A 19,937-nucleotide genomic window follows, 5' to 3' on the forward strand; every position below is an offset into this window, starting at 1 on the left:
GCAGCTGGACTTGTAGACTGTGTATACAAGTTTTTGCAGGGTTTAACAAGTCACCTTGCCCTTTCCACTGTCTTTCCTCGCCATTGTAATGGTGTACGTGAATATCCTGGCTGATGCTCTCAAGAGCATCAATAATGCCAAAAAGAGAGGGAAACACCATGTTCTTAATTAGGTTGTGCTCCAAAGTCCTTGTCCAGTTTCTAACTGTGTTGATGAGGCAAGGTTACACTGGTGAATTTGAGAGCCCTGATGATCACAGTTGGGAAAATGATGAACTGCACAGGCAGATGAAACAGGTGCGGTGTGGTCAGCCCCAGATTTGATGTGCAACTCAGAGATCTAAAAATGCCAAAATAATCTGCATCCACCCTGTCAGTTTGGTTTCATTGTACTGACAACTTCAGCTGGCATCATGATCTACAAAGAAGCAACACAAAAAACACAAAGGATGCCCTGGCAGGTGTGGCTCATTTGGTTGGGCATTGTCCCATGCACTGAAAGGTTGCCGGTTCGACTCCCGGTCAGGGCAGGGCATATGTCCGGGTTTTAGGCTTGATCCATCAGTGGGTGTGCAGGAGGCAGCCAATCTATGTTTCACTCCCACAACTATGTTACTGTGTTTCTCTCTTTCTCTCCCTCCCTCCTCTCTCTCTCAAAATCAGAAATCTTAAAAAAAACAAAAGATAGAAAATCCTGGGATTCCTTTTTTAGGAATATGCATTCATAGAACTAAAGTATCTCAATAGATTTTTAAAAAGGCACTTGATTCTGATTTCCCTCAGAATAATAACTGTTAGCTGTAGCAGTTTTCTTTTATTCTGACCTTCCTAGCTCTCTAAATATGCAGCACACATCAAGAATGCTTTAAATTTTTTAGTGATGCTTCTTTTGAGGATACATTTTATCTTAATATTCCTTATCTAAAATTCATCCTGATACATTTTTTTTTGGAGAATAGTGCTAGGAAAAAAATTGTCCTTTAGGTTGGTTATTCCCTCCAAGCGTTAGATAACTGGAATTATGTAGCTCATTCATTCCATTGGTGCTTGTTGATAACTACTGCATTCAAGGTATTATGGGCGTTCTATATGTAAGATAGAGTCTGTGCCTTCATTGAGCTCACCAACACAGATGCATAGTCAGGAAAAAGAGCTATTGTATTATTTGGGAATCTGTGAGACACTCAAGTTAAGGACTCGCCTACTCTGAGAGAAGGAGAGGAAAGGCTTCCTGAAAAAATAAAAATAAAAAAACGTGATGAGGTGGTGAGAGAGGGCATTCCTTCAGCCAGAAGTATGGAGAGGTAACTAGCAGGTATATGTGGGACTGTAAAAAGTTGAGAATTTACTGGAGTAAAATCGTGGAGTTGGGACTGTTAGCACATGGAGGCTGGGTAGATAAGCAAGAGCCAGATCATGGAGAGGATTACATGTCTCATTAAGAGTTCTGTAAGGGTCTTATGCATGGGCATGACTGTCTCAGATTTCTGTGTTAGGTGGTTCACTCTTGCAGCTGTGGGAAGATGGGTTTAGAGGAACAGTATGTGAGATCAGTTTGGGGACTACTGCCAGAGTCCAGATAAAAATGATGAAAGCAGTGAAAGTAGAAGTAAGGATAGGGGAACAGATTTGATAAGTAGTTAGCAGGTATAATCAGGTGAGCTTCATTTTGATGGGATGCCAGAGGGAAAGGAAGAAGTCAAAATAACAGTCAGTTTTTGGCATGGGTGACTAGGTGGATATTGATGTCACGAATTGGAAGACTACGGGAAGAACAGGTTTAGGGGGGAAATAAGTGAATATAGTTTAGGATGTAAAAAGTTTGAGGTTCTTGAGAACATCTAGGTGGAGGTATCCAGTAGATATTTATATATTTCTTTAATTCCATGATAAATATATACATGTGTGTATTTCCTCCCCCTCACTGGTGCCTCTTAAATTGATGGTCTCTTAGATTTGATGAAAAATACTGTGAGTTTGAAGCTCCAGGGAGAGAAATGAGGTGAGAAAGTAAGAGCAATCGGGTAACTTACAAGTTTCTATGGGATGTCCAAGTGGAGGTATTTTACAATCTGAAGCCTAGAGAAGATGTCTGGGTTGAAGATGTAGATTTAGGAATCTGTCAGCATAAAAAAGATGGTTTAAAGCTAAGAGTGAGCAAGATTATCTAGGGAAAATATAAGGAGTGAGGAGAGCAGAGGGAGGGACGAGTTGGGAACACTGAGCAGAGACGGAGAGAGTGCTGGGTCATGGGAGCCAAGGCTGTGAGGAGTGGGTGGCCACTTAACACTTGCAGTTGCTTAAGAGTCTTTCATTTAGATAAGGTCTGAGAAGTACCCATTGGATTTGGCGGTCTGGACGTCATTGGTGACCTTAGCAAGAGCTGTTTCAGAAATAGTAGGGATAGAAGCCAGATTGCAGTGGGTGAGGCTTTATGGGAAGTGAGGGGGTGGAGACAGCAAGGACTGTCTGTTTGCCAGAGCTGGAGGGAGGAGGAAGGACATTAGATGCCACCTAGAGGGAGATATAAGTCAAGGCAGGTATTTTTAAATGGGAGTGACTTGGGTATGTTTTCATTGAGAAGGAGCCAATGGAGGTTCAGAGTGCAATGTAAGTGTGATAAGTGATGGAGCAACATTCTAGATAAATTGCGTAGGGATGGTGGAAAAGGCAAGCAGAGGGAGAACATCCTCTGAACTAATAGGAAAGAGGTCTGATAGATGTGAATGTGGATAAGTTAAGTGGGAAGTTATTACAGTCTTGAATTTTTCAGCTGTGCCTGGGCTGGAGTAAGGGACTCAGGGTTTCGGACTTTAAAGCACAGTGTTGGGGGTATGATGGGATTGTTGAAGAAACTGTACACTGTATGTGGGTTTCAAGAAAATGAAGGAAACTGAGTTATTCCCAGAAGCACTCAGCTACTCAGTGATGGGATGGAGAATGTGGATAGATTTTGGTGATTTAGGATTGGGGTTTTGCTGGAGTACTGTGGTGGAGTGGTAAGGGATTGGATACAGGGGAATTAAGGGTGCTGGCCCCTTTTGGACTCCTGGATTTATGGAAGGGATGAAAAGGAAGAGACCAGAAGAGGCCAGTGGCCTTAGAAAAAAAAAAAAATAGGGATCAAGGGAATAGATGTGTGAGAGGTAAGAACCTGAGTAATGGAGGGTGTCAGCGGTTAGAGAGGAGTGTACTATAGTGGTTAGAAGTGGAACAATTTGTTGTTACACTTATTTATGATTCTTGTAAGTATGTGCCTTGACCAGGGAAGGAACCCACAATCTTGGCATGTCGGGACAATGCTTTAATCAACTGAGGTACCCGGCCAGGGCTCTGATTTGTTAAGGTAAAATGTTAGATGATCAATTTTGGACCTTTTTTAAAAATATATTTTTATTGATTACAGAGAGGAAGGGAGAGGGAGAAAGAGATAGAAACATCAGTGATGAGAGAGAATCATTGATCGGCTGCCTCCTGCACTCCCCCTACTTGGGGATCGAGCCCCGCAACCCAGGCATGTGCCCTTGACCGGAATCGAACCTAGGACCCTTCAGTTCGTATTTTTCTTTTTTCTTTTTTTTTTAAATTTCTTTATTGACTAAGGTGTCACATATTTGTCCTCATCCCCCCATTCCCATCCCACACCCCTCCCCACGGATGCCCCAACCCCCTGTTGAACTTAACCGTTGGATAGGCTCATATGCATGCACACAAGTCCTTTGGTTGATCTCTCCCCCCTCCCCCCAACCTCCCCTATCCTCCCTCTGAGGCCCGCTAGTCCGATCGAAGTTCGTATTTTTCTTAACATACTCAAGCATAATTACAAGATTTTTGTTTCATTTTGTTAATCCTCATCCAAGGATATTTTTCCATTGATTTTTAGAGAGAGATGAAGGGAAGGAGGGAAAGAGAGAAGCAAACATTGATGTGAGAGAGATACACATCTCTTGGTTGCCTCCCTAACACTCCCCGACCGGGGCTGGGGATTGAGCCTGCAACCAAGGTACATGCCCTTGACCTGGAATTGAACCTTCGATCCTTTAGTCCATGGGTCAATGCTCTATCCACTGAGCCAAACCAGCTAGGGCACAATTTTTTTTTTTTTTTAAATGAATCTTTATTGTTCAGATTACAATTGTTTCTCCTTTTTCCCCACATATCTCCCCACCACCCAGTTCCCACCCCCCCTCTGCCCTTACCTCCCCCCCCCCCCGCTGTCCTTATCCATAGGTGTATGATTTTTGTCCAGTCTCTTCCCATACTCCCCACACAGACACCCCTTTCCCCCTGAGAATTATCAATCCACTCCCATTCTATGCCTCTGATTCTAGTAAGTTTACCAGTTTATTCTGTTCCTCAGATTTTTAATTCACTTGACTTTTAGATTCACTTGTTGATAGATATGTATTTGTTGTTCGTAATTTTTATCTTTCTTCTTCTTTTTCCTCTTTTTAAAGAATACCTTTCAGCATTTCATATAATGCTGGTTTGGTGGTGATGAACTCCTTTAGCTTTTTCTTATCTGTGAAGGTCTTTATCTGCCCTTCAATTCTGAATGATAACTTTGCTGGGTAGAGTAGTCTTGGTTGTAGGTTCCTGCTATTCATCACTTTGAATATTTCTTGCCACTCCCGTCTGGCCTGCATGGTTTCTGTTGAGAAATTAGCTGATAATCGTATGGGAGCTCCCTTGTAGGTAACTAACTGTTTTTCTCTTGCTGCTTGTAAGATTCTCTCTTTGTCTTTTGCTCTTGGCATTTTAATTATGATGTATCTTGGTGTGGTCCTCTTTGGATTCCTTTTGTTTGGGGTTCTGTGTGCTTCCTGGACTTGTAAGTCTATTTCTTTCATCAGGTGGGGGAAGTTTTCGTTCATTATTTCTTCAAATAGGTTTTCAGCATCTTGCTCTCTCTCTTCTTCTGGTACCCCCATAATTCTGATGTTGGTTCACTTGAAGTTGTCCCAGAGGCTTCTTACACTATCTTCAACTTTCTGAATTCTCTTCTCTTCATGCTTCTCTGGAGGAGTGTCCTTGGCCTCTTTGTATTCCAAATCTTTGAGTTGATTCTTGCAATCCTCTAGTCTGCTGTTGGGTCTCTGTATAATATTTTTTATCTCAGTCAGTGTATGTTTAATTTCTAGTTGGTCCTCATGGAATTTATCGGCCTTTTCCATGAAATTCTTGAAAAACCTTATAACCGTGGTTTTGAACTCTATGTCCAATCGCTTGTTTTCCTCCATTTCTTTGGTTTGTGATCTGTTTCCTTGCCTTCTCATATTCTCTGCTTCCCTGAGTTGGTAGGGTAGTTTTGTATACTAGGTGTCCTATTGGTTCAACGGGTCAGCCTCCCAGTTACTTGAGGTGGACACTCTTTTTTTTTTTTTTTTTTTTTTAAATATATTTTATTGATTTTTCACAGGGAGGAAGGGAGAGGGATAGAGAGCTAGAAACATCGATGAGAGAGAAACATCGACCAGCTGCCTCCTGCACACCCCCCACCGGGGGATGTGCCCGCAACCAATGTACATGCCCTTGACCGGAATCGAACCTAGGACCTTCCAGTCCGCAGACCGACGCTCTATCCACTGAGCCAAACCGGTTTCGGTGAGGTGGACACTCTTGGTGTACCCTTGTGTACTGTGTGTTCCCCAGCAGGAGCTACAGCAAGGGCTAGTTTTCTCCTCCTTTGCTTGGGCGGTTTTGGAGCAGTCTGACTGGAGCTGCAGTTGGTTAAGCTGCCACAGAACAGGCCATTTATATGTAAAAGCCGCTGTGTGGAGCCTGGGCGGGTTTGTAGAATGTGCGGGGCGGGGTCTCAGGGCGTCACTAGGCTGGGGCGTGGCCAACAGCGATGGCTGCCGTCAGCCGTCTCTGCCTTTCCCGTTTCCAAGTCCCTGCGCCCCACGGTCCAGCGCAGTAAACAATGATTGCTGGGCGCACCACCGCAAAAAAGTCACTCTCACTTTCCGACCCGATGGCCGAGAGTCCAGCCTCTCCCCGTAGGCGTCTGGGTCCCCCGAGTGTCCCCAGAAACTGGATTTCAGAGTGATCGGGAGCTTGTCTCCCTGCGGGTTGAAGAAAAGCCGCGCACCCAGCCGCCCGCCGCCAGCCCGATTCGCGTGCCTCCGTACCTCAGCTTTTCAGCGATTGTGCTCCTTTCTGTTCTTAGTTGTCAGTCTTCCACTCAGCCAGCTTTCCCGTGGTTCTGGGTGGTAGACGTTTTTGTCTTTTAGTTGTGTTTTTGAAATTGTTGTGTGATGCAGCAGATTAGTTGTTTAACTATGCCGCCATCTTGGTTCCTCCCCACAATTTTTTTTTGATAGCTGTTTTAAAGGTCCTTGTCTGTTGATTCCATCATCTGTTGTTTCTACATGGGAAATGGGTAAAGTCCCCAAGTCTGTTTCTGTTGATTGATTTTTTTCTTCTGGTTATGGGTAATTTATTTCTACTTTGTATGCATGGTAAATTTTAAAATAATTTTTTTTTTATTGATTTCAGAGAGGAAGGGAGAGGGAGAGAGAGGTAGAAACATCAAGATGAGAGAGAATCATTGATCGGCTGCCTCCTGCACGCCCCACACTGGGGATCGAGCCTGCAACCCGGGCATGTGCCCTCACTAGGAATAGAACTGTGGCCTCCTGGTTATAGGTTGACCCTCAACCACTGAGCTGTGCTGGCTGGGCTGCATGGTAATTTTCTATTGCATGCCAGAAATTGTGAATTTTATTTAGTTATTTATGGGTTTTGTTATATGCCTTTAAAGGGTATTGGGTTGTGTTCTGGTGTGCAGTTCAGTCATTTGTGGATTTGTTTTATCCTTTGGAAGCTTGTTTTTAAGTTTGGTTATGGCAAATCCAGAGTACCTGTTGTCTGTTTTTGTGTTTTTTTAAATCCTCTCCTGAGGATATTTTTTCATTGATTTTTAGGGAGAGTGGAAGAGAGGGAAATATAGAGAGAAACATTGATGTGAGAGATGGGTTGCCTCCTGCCTCAGCCCCTACCAGGGTCTGGGCTGAGGAGAAGCCTGCAACCTTTGACTAGAATCAAACCCGGGACCCTTTGGTCTGCAGGCCAGCGCTCTATCCACTGAGCCAAACCGGCCAGGGCTGGAATTTTTTTTTTTTTTTTTTTAATTTTATTTTTACCTCCACTGTTAAGGTAACTTTCTGGGGACTTTACCCATTTCCCATGTAGAATAAGGTCTCTCCACTCTGGCTGGTGGGAACACAAACTATTTTCAGCCTATATGAGCTGTGGGACTTGTTCAGCTTACTGATCTTTGGTGGTTCTTTCACTGACCTCGGAGTTTTACTGCATACAGATTAGGACTCAGTCAGAAACTTGGGGCAATCCCTTCATGGATCTCCAGAGATCTCTTTCTGTGTATCTTCCTTTTCTTCACACAATTTCTAGTTGCTTTGGCCTCTTGAACTCTAATCTTTGTCTCTTCGATTCATTGAGCCTATTGGGCTGTTTTCCTTACCCCTCCATGTTTGTGCTGCAGCTTGGAAACTGCCACTAGGCAGTAAGCTGGGGCGGTTGTGGGGCTCACTTTATTTGCTTCCCTTTTCTCAAGGGTCATAGTCTGTGCTGCCTGTTTGCCAGTTTCCCAAAAATATTGTTTTATATATCTCCTTTACTTTTCTAGCTGCTTACAGTAGGAAGGCAGTTTCTGAGATCCCATTAGTTTTTATTCCCTCCATTGAAAAACTTTTTTTTAATTTATTGATTTGAGAGAGATTTATGCATTCATTGGTTGCTTCTTGTATGTGCCCACAACCTTGTCATATCTAGATGACACTAACCAATTGAGTTATCTGGCCAGGGCCTCTCCATTAATTTTTAAGACTTTTTTCTCATCCCTTCTTTTCCCACTGCCCACTCTGGGATTTCGACTCTATTTGGTCTTATTTTTATTAGATGTTTTTATTGAATTTTTTATTTTAAAGATACTTTTACTGATTTCCGGGAGGATGGGAGAGGGAGAGAGAGATGGAAACATCAATGATGAGAGAGAATCATTGATCAGCTGCCTCCTGCACACCCCACACCTGGGATCGAGCCTGCAACCCAGGCATATGCCCCAACTGGGAATCAAACCATGACCTCCTGTTTCATAGGTTGATGTTGGGCTGTTTTTATTGATTTTAGAGAGAGAGGAAGAAAGAGGGAGAGAGAAAAAGAGAAACATTGATGTGAGAGCAGAACATCAATCAGCTGCCTCCTGCAGCCCCTCCACTGGGGATCAAGCCTGCAACCCAGCATGTGCCCTAACAGGGACTCGAACCAGCAACCCTTTGGTACATGGGACAACGCTCAACAAACTGAGCCACACCGGCCAGGGCTTTGGTCTTATTTTAACAGTGTTTATATTGCCTCAATTTTTTTTTTATTGCGATAAAATTCACACTTTAAAGAAGATATATTTGTATTGATTTCAGAAAGAAAGGGAGAGGGAGAGATAGAAACATAAATGATGAGAGAGAATCATTAATCGGCTGCCTCCTGCATGCTCCACATTGGGGATCGAGCCTACAACTCAAGCATGTGGCCTGACCAAAATTGAACTGTGACCTCCTGAATCATAGTTCGATGCTCAACCACAGAGCCACGCCAGCTGGGCTGAAATTCACACTTTTAAAGTCTAATTGAGTGGTTTTTCATTATATTCATAACTAGCGTTCCCGTTGCAGGAAGAATCCTACAATAGGGTTTCCTGCTGCACTCTACCCCGCCCCGCCTCCGCTCCTCCCTTCTCCCCCCCGGCTTGCTTGCTTCTCCACAGCTTTGCTCCCTTCTGCAGCTCTTCGCTTCTTTCTACACAAATTAACCGCCATCTTGGTTGGGATGATTTGCATACTCATCCTGATTGGTTGGTGGGCGTGGCTTGGTGTAGCAAAGGTGCAGTCAATTTGCATATTTGTCTATTATTAGGTAGGGTATTGTGCAGGTATTGCCACTGTCTAATTTCAGAACATTTTCATCACTTCCAAAAGAAATTATCACTTCTATTGTTCCTACTCCCAGCCCCTGGCAACCACTAATCTACTTTCTGTCTATATGGATTTGTCTATTCTGGATTTTTCATATAAATGGAATCATACAATGTATGTGACCTTTTTTGTCTGGCCTCTTTCATATTTTAGCATATATTAGTACTTCAGTCCTTTTCATAGCTAAATAGTCTGTCATATGGATATACCATATTTTGTATATCCATTTGTCAATTGATGGGCATTAGGGTTTTCCCCCCACTTTTTGAGTATTAGGAATAATGCTACTATGAAATTTATGTACACATTTTTGTGTGGACATATGTTTTCATTTCTCTTGAGCATATACCTATGAGTAGAATTGCTGGGTTATAAGGTAACTCTGTTTTAACCTTTTGAGGAATGGCCAGACTTTTTCAAAGTGGCTTTATAATTGCACATTCCCACCAGCAGTATATGAGAGTTCCATTTTCCCCACGTTCTTACACTTGTCACGGTCTTGTAGCTACTCTGATGGGTGCTAAGTTGTATCTTCCAGTGATTTTGATATATATATATATACTTCCCTGATGACCTTAAGTTGAAATCTTCCTTGAGAACTAGGGACAATATAACTAACTGAATTAGTCTGTCATGTCTTCCCCTACACCAGTGGCTCATCTGTAATTTCTTTCCCGCTATCTTCAGATTGTGAATAAGTGGAACACAGCTCTTATTGGCCTTATGACATACTTTCGGGAGGCTGTGGTGAACACACAGGAACTCCTGGACTTGCTGGTGAAGTGTGAGAACAAGATCCAGACACGTATCAAGATTGGCCTCAACTCCAAGATGCCAAGTCGGTTCCCCCCCGTTGTGTTCTACACCCCTAAGGAGTTGGGTGGACTTGGCATGCTCTCAATGGGCCATGTGCTTATCCCCCAGTCTGACCTCAGGTAGGACTTGGCTGAAAATCTTGCTAGACCTTAAGGGAAGGGGATGTTTCTTTATCTTTTAGGCTTTATTTTTTCTCTAATCTTGGTTGTCCCCCAAAACAGGTGGTCCAAGCAGACAGATGTAGGTATCACACACTTTCGTTCAGGAATGAGCCATGAAGAAGACCAGCTGATTCCCAACTTGTACCGCTATATACAGCCATGGGAGAGTGAGTTTATTGATTCTCAGCGGGTCTGGGCTGAATATGCACTCAAGAGACAAGAGGCCATTGCTCAGAACAGGTAGGTATCCTGGAGGACATAGCAGTCCTGTGGGGTGTGGAGGCATGACCTTTGAATTCTGCATGACATTTTTATGGAGACAAGGAAGTAGGTTCTAAATCTGCCCCTGTTTATCCTTGGTCAGTAAGTATGCTTAACTCTTCATATGAGCACGTTTCACTTTGATCTTTTTTCTTTGGCAGACGACTGACCTTAGAAGATCTAGAAGATTCATGGGATCGTGGCATTCCTCGAATCAACACCCTCTTCCAGAAGGACCGGCACACATTGGCTTATGATAAAGGCTGGCGTGTTCGAACTGACTTTAAGCAGTACCAGGTACATGGAGGGGATAATAGAACAATTTCCCTGAATTAGGAAACTCCGTGGCCATCCTGGGACAGTAGGTGCTTAGAATTGTGACCATACTTTTCTTGCCATCTAGGTTTTGAAGCAGAACCCTTTCTGGTGGACACACCAGCGGCATGATGGAAAGCTCTGGAACCTGAACAACTACCGTACAGATATGATCCAGGCCCTGGGTGGTGTGGAAGGCATTCTGGAACACACACTCTTCAAGGGCACTTACTTTCCTACCTGGGAGGGGCTTTTCTGGTGAGGATTCTCTGCAGTGACTTATTACAACTCTTTGAGCTCACCCCTTGTGTGCCTGTGATCTGCTATGATGTGTTCCAACAGCCATCCCCAGGAGGTCAACAGCTCTCTGGGAGATGGCATGACATCACTTTGCCTGGTCTCTTCTGCTTCCCAGGGAGAAGGCCAGTGGTTTTGAGGAGTCTATGAAGTGGAAGAAGCTAACTAATGCTCAGCGATCAGGATTGAACCAGATTCCCAATCGTAGATTCACCCTCTGGTGGTCTCCAACCATCAACCGAGCCAATGTGAGTGTGATTGGTAGACATGGGAGATCAGAAGATAAAAACAAGTGTTTGTACTTTATTATGTCTTGAGAACCAGAGTCTCTTGACCTCTAGTGTAACTTTCTTTTTCCTGTCAGGTATACGTAGGCTTTCAGGTGCAGCTGGATCTGACAGGTATCTTCATGCACGGCAAGATCCCCACACTGAAGATCTCTCTCATCCAGATCTTCCGAGCTCACTTGTGGCAGAAGATCCATGAGAGCATCGTTATGGATTTGTGTCAGGTGGGCTAGAATTGAGGGGAGAGGATGCCATCAAAGTCAGGTCACCTCTTTGGGTGTAGGAAACCTACCCTGGAAACTCTGAGGATGGGACTTCTGTTGTGGTACCAGGTGCCACATGATCTTAAGTTCTACAAGCCTTTATTCTCAAGTGGGCTTCCATAGCCACTCATAACCTTTCCACCTCTGCCTCCAGGTGTTTGATCAGGAACTGGATGCACTGGAAATTGAGACGGTACAAAAGGAGACAATCCACCCCCGAAAGTCTTATAAAATGAACTCTTCCTGTGCAGATATCCTGCTCTTTGCCTCTTATAAGTGGAATGTTTCCCGGCCCTCACTGCTGGCAGACTCCAAGTAAGTGCCTTATGACCCAGCCCTAGGCATCCAGGAATCTTAGTTTTCCTGTTCTTCTAGCAGTATTACTTTAGGAATTGTCCCTGCCTGTCCTTTCTTTCTAACTTGGAACTGGTGCTATCCCTGGATCCTATGGACACCCTCATCCAACCCTGCTGATTCTCTAAGGAGTCTTGCTGACCTGGAACTGGCAAGAGGGGTTGGTTTTAAGATTTAGATATAGTGATTGAGAGTTCTTGTGGTTGTGTCATTGGCTTCCCGGAAGCCTGGACTCCTAACCTCTCTCCACCCTCAGGGATGTGATGGACAGCACCACCACTCAGAAGTATTGGATTGACATCCAGTTGCGCTGGGGGGATTATGATTCCCATGACATTGAGCGCTATGCCCGGGCCAAGTTCTTGGACTACACCACAGACAACATGAGTATCTACCCTTCACCTACGGGAGTGCTCATTGCCATTGACCTGGCCTATAACCTGCACAGGTAAGATGGGGCTCAGAAGCATGTGTTTTCCATCAGCCCCACACTTGGACATACATGTGTTATTTTCGTTTGCCCAGCTACAATGAGGTTTGGCTCTTTCCTCCTCTGGGTTGCTGACTCTTTCTTCCCTGTCTCTGTGTATATGAGCAGACATTTGATAGCCTGGCCAACAGTCTTTTCCTCCTCTGTAGAGTTGCATTTTGCCTTGTTCCTGAAGCTACCAGTCTGGTCTAACTTTTTCTTGCCTCTTCCACCTTCATAGTGCCTATGGAAACTGGTTCCCAGGCAGCAAGCCTCTCATACAGCAGGCCATGGCCAAGATCATGAAGGCAAACCCTGCCTTGTATGTGTTACGTGAACGGATTCGCAAAGGGCTGCAGCTCTACTCATCTGAGCCCACTGAGCCCTATCTGTCCTCTCAGAACTATGGTGAACTCTTCTCCAACCAGATTATTTGGTTTGTGGATGACACTAACGTCTACAGAGTGACTATTCACAAGGTGAGAAGGGCTACAAGCAGTGTAGGGTGTGGGGCTCTAGATGCCTGATGGAGGGAGATGGGGCAAGTGTGTGCATATTGGCATGAAGGCAGGATGGTTGTGTCCAGGCTGTACTAACTGATGTACTCATTCTTTAGACCTTTGAAGGGAACTTGACAACCAAGCCCATCAATGGGGCCATCTTCATCTTCAACCCACGCACAGGGCAGCTGTTTCTCAAGATAATCCACACATCTGTGTGGGCTGGACAGAAGCGTTTGGGTCAGGTGAGCTGGTTAAAGGACAGAGGCTGTAGAAACTTGTCTCTCAATCTTTGGTGTGTGGGTGTGAGAGAAAGTCTTTCTCTGAAAGATTGGGGGCATCTTATTTGAACTTTTCCCCCAAATTACTTAATTTGGGAAGTATTCTCCTATAGGAGGTCCAAGAGTGTGTGAGGTCCTTCATTACCTACCAGCTGGTCTTTGCTTTCTGAATCTCCTACCTCTAACCTCTCTTGAACAGAGCTACCAAAAATTATCTTTCTAAAGGGAACAAGCATTCTTTTCTTTTTTGTAGAAAAGCAGGCAGTGATTTATTGACCACAGCAAAAACACACTTAGGAAGTGAAACAAGGACGGGCATAGAAGCAGCAACAAGAGAGCCCAGGCTGGGCTGCTTTGGCTCACAGAGGAGTCAGAGAAAAGGGGCCTTGGAGACAGGTTCAGAGGGTTTGCCTGGGATGAACTGCCGCTGTCCATTGCTCCTCTGGTTGCAAGTCTCATGGGGTCCCTTGGAATTGAGGAAATAAGTGCCTGTAGGGAAAGAAGGGGGAAGGGAATAGCACGGGCATGCTCCCTAGAGGGAGAGCCAGGAACAAGCATTCTTAAAATGTCACTTTCTGCCCGGCTGGAGTGGCTCAGTGGTTGAGCATTGACCTATGAACCAGGAGGTCATGGTTTGATTCCCAGTCAGGGCACATGCCCAGGTTGCAAGCTCCATCAGCTGATCAATAATTCTCTCTCATCATTGATGTTTCTATATATCCCTCTCCCTTCCTCTCTGAAATTAATAAAAAAGTAGATTTTAAAAAATAAAATGTCACTTTCACCAAATTTCTTTATCTCAAAGCTTTTTGTTGCCCCTCCTTGCTGAATTACCTCCTCTTTGACTTCCTAGACACTTGATATCTGACTGAGCTATACCTTGTCCAGCCACAGTTTCTCTTCCTTTATGGCATGTTTCCTCGTGCAGTTAGTCTGGGATCCTAGTATCACAAAACCCTAATGTTCCTCTCCACCTTTGTGGCTTTGCTCATATATCTTTCTTTCTAGAATGAACTCTGCTCTTCCTCTGTTTATCACAGTCTTACTCATTCCTTAAGACCTCTTTCTGTAGCTCTTTATGACCGTTAGCCTTAATTTCTTTTGTCCCTGATATAGTATAGTATAATCAAGTACCAGCCTGTATGAGTTTTATATAGCCAGCTAGGTAGAAAAATATTTTTGGGCAAGGCCATTTGACCCCTCTTACTTTACTTCTGAAGTACCTAACAGTGCTCAATAGTTTGCCCAGCTAGCGTGGCTCAGTGGTTGAGCATCTACCTGTGAACCAAGAGGTCATGGTTCGATTCCCAGTCAGGGCATATGCCTGGGTTGTGGGCTCAATCCCCAGTGTGGGGCGCGCAGGAGGCAGTCGATAAATGATTCTCTCTCATCATTGATGTTTCTCTCTCTCCCTTCCTCTCTGAAATCAATAAAAATATATTTTAAAAAGAAACATAGTTCGATTATTTAAAGACTGAGTCTTCTGGTTTACCTGGAAGAGTGGAGACTCAATTTTTATTTCTTTCCCTTGCTTTTTAGTTGGCTAAGTGGAAGACGGCTGAGGAAGTGGCTGCCCTGATCCGATCTCTCCCTGTGGAGGAGCAGCCTAAGCAGATCATTGTCACCAGAAAGGGCATGCTGGACCCATTGGAGGTGAGAGGTGGATGAGGTTAGAAGAAAGGAAAGCCAAGACCTGCAGGCTGTTTCTGATCTTGGATTTGATCTTGTCTCAGGTGCACTTGCTGGACTTCCCCAATATCGTGATCAAAGGGTCAGAGCTCCAACTGCCCTTCCAGGCTTGTCTTAAGGTGGAAAAGTTTGGGGACCTCATCCTGAAAGCCACTGAGCCCCAGATGGTTCTCTTTAACCTCTATGATGACTGGCTCAAGACTATCTCATCTTACACGGTATGAAGCTACCTCATGAAGAGGATCACTTTAAGAGGAGTGGGTTTGGGGCCACGAGAAAATCTTGTGCCTTGGTTTTAACCACAGGCCCCTTATGGGGGCCATTCTCACATCTTCAGCGTGTGGACAGAGACTCTGCTCTGCATATCAAGTTGATTCATGGGTAGGGGGTAGCACCTTAGAGTTTGAAATCAATTCCTGGGTTCCATGACAGAATAGGATCAAGGAAGGGAAAGAACATTTAGTGTCTGGTCTCATCTCTTTCCAGGCTTTCTCCCGCCTCATCTTGATTCTGCGTGCCCTGCATGTGAACAATGACCGGGCAAAGGTGATCCTGAAGCCAGACAAGACTACTATTACAGAGCCACACCACATCTGGCCCACTCTGACTGATGAGGAATGGATTAAGGTGGAGGTGCAGCTCAAAGATCTTATCTTGGCCGACTACGGCAAGAAAAACAAGTGAGCAATTGGGGGTGGGGAGGCAGATGGAAGAGACAAAAAGGGTGAAATAAGTGATATAGCACACGGTTTCTGTTTTGTTTGTTTGTGTGTGTGTGTGTTTTAATATTTTTATTGATTTCAGAGATGAAGGGAGAGGGAGAGAAAATTTCAATGATGAAAGGGAATCATTGATTGGCTGTCCCCTGCACACCCCTTACTGGGGATCGAGTCCACAACCTGGGCATGTGCCTTTGACTGGAATCCAACCTGGGACCCTTCAGTCTGCAGGCTGATGCTCTATCTACTGAGCACAACTGGCCAGGGCAGTTTCTGGTTTTTTTTTAAACATTTAGCCTCAGTTGTTTCTCAAGAAATTGTCCTGGGAATTGCCTATAGAAGAAAGGAAGGCAGTGTCTTCAGATAGTGAAGGAAGAGTCTGTTTTGGGGCTTCATTTTGACTCTTGGGCATTGTTTCTCAGTGGAGGCACTATTGCCATTTTGAGCAGGGCATTTCTTTACTGTCCATGCATTACATGAAGTTTTAACATCCCAGGCCCTGAGGTACCACTGCTAATAGCACACACATACCTTTCTTCGCTCTCCTTCCCTGTTGTTGTGGGAACCAAAGGTGTCTGTAGACTTTGAAGTATCCCCTAGGTTGACTGACAATACTAGCTCTGAGAACATGTTTCAGGGTTTCTGTTTTTGAGAATTGTCCTGCGCTAGGGCACTTTTTATCAAGGGAAAATGGGAGGTATGGATGCTGAGCAGGTTTGAGCCTGGCTGAAAAGCACCTGCACAGGGCCATCCTGGGGTGTGGCAAATCTTAGTATTAATACATCTGCACTTCACACTTCCTTTACAAGTGTCACTTGAGGGTTGTCTGGGATAATATGGGTTCCCATATACCACCAAGTTACATTCTTGCCATTGAGGCATAAGTGATTGAGGGGAAGGGATCCTAGTGTGACCCACACTGTCCCCACAGTGTGAATGTGGCATCACTGACACAATCAGAAATTCGAGACATCATCCTGGGTATGGAGATCTCAGCACCGTCACAGCAGCGTCAGCAGATAGCTGAGATTGAGAAGCAGACCAAGGAACAGTCACAGCTGACTGCAACACAGACTCGTACTGTTAACAAGCACGGGGATGAGATCATCACCTCCACCACCAGCAACTATGAGACCCAGACTTTCTCATCAAAAACTGAATGGAGGGTCAGGTACTGTAAGGGGCCGAAGGGGTAGTGATGGAAGGGCCTGCTGGGCTATATACAGTGTTTGGGTTGAGAAATGCTGACATTCCTACCTATTTTTAGGGCCATCTCTGCTGCCAACCTGCACCTAAGGACCAATCACATCTATGTTTCATCTGATGACATCAAGGAGACTGGTTACACCTATATCCTTCCCAAGAATGTGCTTAAGAAATTCATCTGCATATCTGACCTTCGGGCCCAAGTGAGTAAGTGTGCTCAGCTGGGCCACGGTGTTAGCCAAACATTTTATGTATCTACAACTCACCTGGGTTTCCTGGAACTTGAGGTTTCAAGATTCATGGAAAAGTAAATATACAAGGACAAGAGGCCCAGTGCATGAATTTGTGCATGGGTGGAGTCTAGCCTGGCCTGCCCCACACAGATCAGGCTGATTTGTCCCGGGGGATTGAGGGCGGTTGCCGGGCCAGCCCTGCCCCCTGGTCGAACTCCAGTCGAACTCCTGGTTGAGGGGACAATTTGCATATTACTCTTTTATTATATAGGATAGCCAAAACAGTAAGGAGGGTTTTGACCCCCACCAGATATCAAAACATTATAAAGTTATGGCAATTAAGAGAATAGCATCTATACAGAAACATTCATGTGCATATAATAAATATGGTATATCAAGTCTAGGATTAAGGATGCCTTACGATATTGAAGCAATCAGAAAAAGGAATCTAGATCCCTACCTCACACCACTTACAAAAATAAAATCCAGGTGGAATAAATATTAGAATGTAAAATGCTAAATAAACTGTATAATATTAGAAGAAAACATTTATCACCTTAGTTTTGGGATAGCCCTCTAAATAAGACACAAAGCACAAAACCACAATCAAAATGAATAATGTGTGTGTCTGTCAAAGGGTACCACAACAGATACCCTAAAAACAAATTATAATGGATTAGGATCTAGAATAGGGAATTCTCAGAAGTTAATTTTTTAAAGATAACTAGAAGAATGGGCAAAGAATACAGATGTAGTTCAGAAAAGGAACTACAGATGGCAAATATAATATGAAAAAATGCTCACCTTTACTAGTAACTAGGGAAATTCACGTGTTATGAGACACCATTTATGGCCTGTTTGATGAGTTTGAAAAATTTATTAATATCCTGTGTGGGTGATTTATAGGAACACAGGTCCTCTTAACTTTGTAGAACTTAAAATACCACCTATTGCTGGTTTTAAAGAAGTTTTCATTTGTTTATGGATACTATACTTAAATAATCAAACTGGGGAGCAGTGCAGATTCCTGGACCCCACTCAGGAGATTCTGATGTGGTCATTCTGAGATAAGGTCCATGTTTAATGTTGTGACCAAGCATCCAGGTGATTCTTTTTTTAACAACAAACAAACATGTTTTTATTTATTTCGGAGAGGAAGGGAGAGGGAGAGAAAGAGATAGAAACATCAATGATAGAATAATCGATCAATTGGCTGCCTCCTGCATGCCCCCACTGGGGATTGAGCCCACAACTTGGGCATGTGCCCTTGACCAGGAATCAAACGTGACCTGGTTCATATGTCAACACTCAACCACTGAGCCACACCAGCCGGGTCTCAGGTGATTCTGATGTGAGAGGTTCTGACCACATTTTGAGAAAGTAAGGGAAGGAAACACAGGGCTAAGAGCCCAGGTCTAGGCTGGTACTAAGAATCATTTTGATTCTGGATCTCCTTGTCTCCAGATTGCAGGATACCTGTATGGGGTTAGCCCACCAGATAACCCCCAGGTGAAGGAAATCCGCTGCATCGTGATGGTACCACAGTGGGGTACCCACCAGACTGTGCACCTGCCTAGCCAGCTGCCCCAGCATGAGTATCTCAAGGTCAGTGGGGGTTTTCTGCTGCCAGGGTTGGGGAGGGAAGACAGACGTTACCCTCATGCGTGGGATTCCTGTCTGCAGATAGGGCTTTAAATCGTCTTTTACTGCTCTTTGCCTATAGGAGATGGAACCCTTAGGTTGGATCCACACTCAGCCCAATGAGTCCCCCCAGCTATCGCCCCAGGATGTCACCACCCATGCCAAGATCATGGCTGACAATCCATCTTGGGATGGCGAGAAAACCATCATCATCACCTGCAGGTGGGCTTGAGCCCCCATGGAAAGTATGAATGGGCCAGCATTGCAGGCCAGGACCCAGAATGGTGGCCTAAGCTCTGACTTTATCCTCATCCCTCTTTCAGCTTCACACCAGGCTCCTGCACACTGACAGCCTACAAGCTGACCCCCAGTGGCTATGAATGGGGTCGCCAGAACACAGACAAGGGCAACAACCCCAAGGGCTACCTACCTTCGCACTACGAGAGGGTCCAGATGCTGCTGTCAGACCGCTTCCTCGGCTTCTTTATGGTCCCTGCCCAGTCCTCATGGAACTACAACTTTATGGGTAAGGGGGGAAGCACAGGGAAGGGGATGGGGTTAGGCCATCATCCTTAGCACCTGGGGCCTGACTCTGGTTTGGAGATGCCCAGGGGCCCCAGCTGGGTGAGATAGGTGGACCTTGTTAATATTGGACATTTTTATCTACTCCAAGGTGTACGGCATGATCCCAACATGAAGTACGAGCTGCAGCTGGCAAACCCCAAAGAGTTCTACCACGAGGTGCACAGGCCTTCCCACTTCCTCAACTTCGCCCTCCTGCAGGAGGGGGAGGTCTACTCTGCGGACCGAGAGGACCTCTACGCCTAGTTGTGTCCTCACCTCCTGCTTCAGACTCCCTAACCCCCGCAGACTGGTGACATTCATCAGCTTGCCCCCTTTTTCCTCTATTTCGTGCTTGTTGTGTTGTTGACTCCTGTAATCCTGAACAGAGTATAATAAATTTTGTATAAATTGGAGTTTTTGAGTTTTTTCCCCTCTGAGCTCAAATTCTGAGTGTAGGATTGGCAGGTGGCTGGACTCTGCCTTGAGGGGAAAGGACCCCTCCTCAGGGTTTGTGGGGCTAAATATCCAGTAGACGCTGGGAACTGAGATATGGGGGTTGGGCTTTCACACTCCTACCACCTTGACCATATTTGCCAATCTTGCTCCAAAATACTTGCAAATCATCCCTTGGAGCAGTTGCCATTTCCTGAGCCTGGGAGCTTGTGACTTGTTCTCTGCAGCCATGGTGCCCGCCTGGCCCCTTAAGCTTTATGTCACGCCTGGTCAGGGCACAGGCACATGCCTGGACAGTTGGCTCTCTGGCTGAGGCCAGTGACAGCCCTGCAACTCCTCACCTCTTGCCCTGTGTGGTTGGCAGCCCAGTGTGGCCCCGTGACTCCAGGCACAGGGGTGGAGCCTGGCGTGGGCTTGACAAAGTGACCACTTACAG

At 45.1% G+C, this 19,937-nt stretch overlaps 1 protein-coding gene and 1 pseudogene across 1 annotated transcript in view; both read left to right on the plus strand.

Annotated features, from left to right (window-relative positions):
• Positions 1 to 19,461, plus strand: part of PRPF8 (pre-mRNA processing factor 8) — a 30,259-nt gene extending 10,798 nt beyond the window's left edge. The window contains exons 25-43 of the mRNA XM_008147879.3: positions 9,680 to 9,927; positions 10,030 to 10,209; positions 10,392 to 10,527; positions 10,634 to 10,803; positions 10,961 to 11,090; positions 11,207 to 11,353; positions 11,547 to 11,707; positions 12,003 to 12,194; positions 12,457 to 12,694; positions 12,832 to 12,960; positions 14,536 to 14,649; positions 14,730 to 14,903; positions 15,172 to 15,365; positions 16,336 to 16,575; positions 16,672 to 16,813; positions 18,308 to 18,448; positions 18,567 to 18,706; positions 18,808 to 19,010; positions 19,158 to 19,461. Coding sequence (XP_008146101.1) covers positions 9,680 to 9,927; positions 10,030 to 10,209; positions 10,392 to 10,527; positions 10,634 to 10,803; positions 10,961 to 11,090; positions 11,207 to 11,353; positions 11,547 to 11,707; positions 12,003 to 12,194; positions 12,457 to 12,694; positions 12,832 to 12,960; positions 14,536 to 14,649; positions 14,730 to 14,903; positions 15,172 to 15,365; positions 16,336 to 16,575; positions 16,672 to 16,813; positions 18,308 to 18,448; positions 18,567 to 18,706; positions 18,808 to 19,010; positions 19,158 to 19,312 — 3,234 coding nt within the window. The 3' untranslated portion in view covers positions 19,313 to 19,461. The remainder of the gene's footprint in view (positions 1 to 9,679; positions 9,928 to 10,029; positions 10,210 to 10,391; positions 10,528 to 10,633; positions 10,804 to 10,960; positions 11,091 to 11,206; positions 11,354 to 11,546; positions 11,708 to 12,002; positions 12,195 to 12,456; positions 12,695 to 12,831; positions 12,961 to 14,535; positions 14,650 to 14,729; positions 14,904 to 15,171; positions 15,366 to 16,335; positions 16,576 to 16,671; positions 16,814 to 18,307; positions 18,449 to 18,566; positions 18,707 to 18,807; positions 19,011 to 19,157) is intronic.
• LOC129147379 (40S ribosomal protein S15a-like) lies at positions 89 to 7,528 on the plus strand (annotated as a pseudogene).
• Positions 19,462 to 19,937: the final 476 nt, after the last annotated feature.

This window comes from Eptesicus fuscus, chromosome 20 (genome assembly GCF_027574615.1).
Source record: "Eptesicus fuscus isolate TK198812 chromosome 20, DD_ASM_mEF_20220401, whole genome shotgun sequence".
In the NCBI taxonomy this organism is placed as follows: Eukaryota; Metazoa; Chordata; class Mammalia; order Chiroptera; family Vespertilionidae; genus Eptesicus; species Eptesicus fuscus.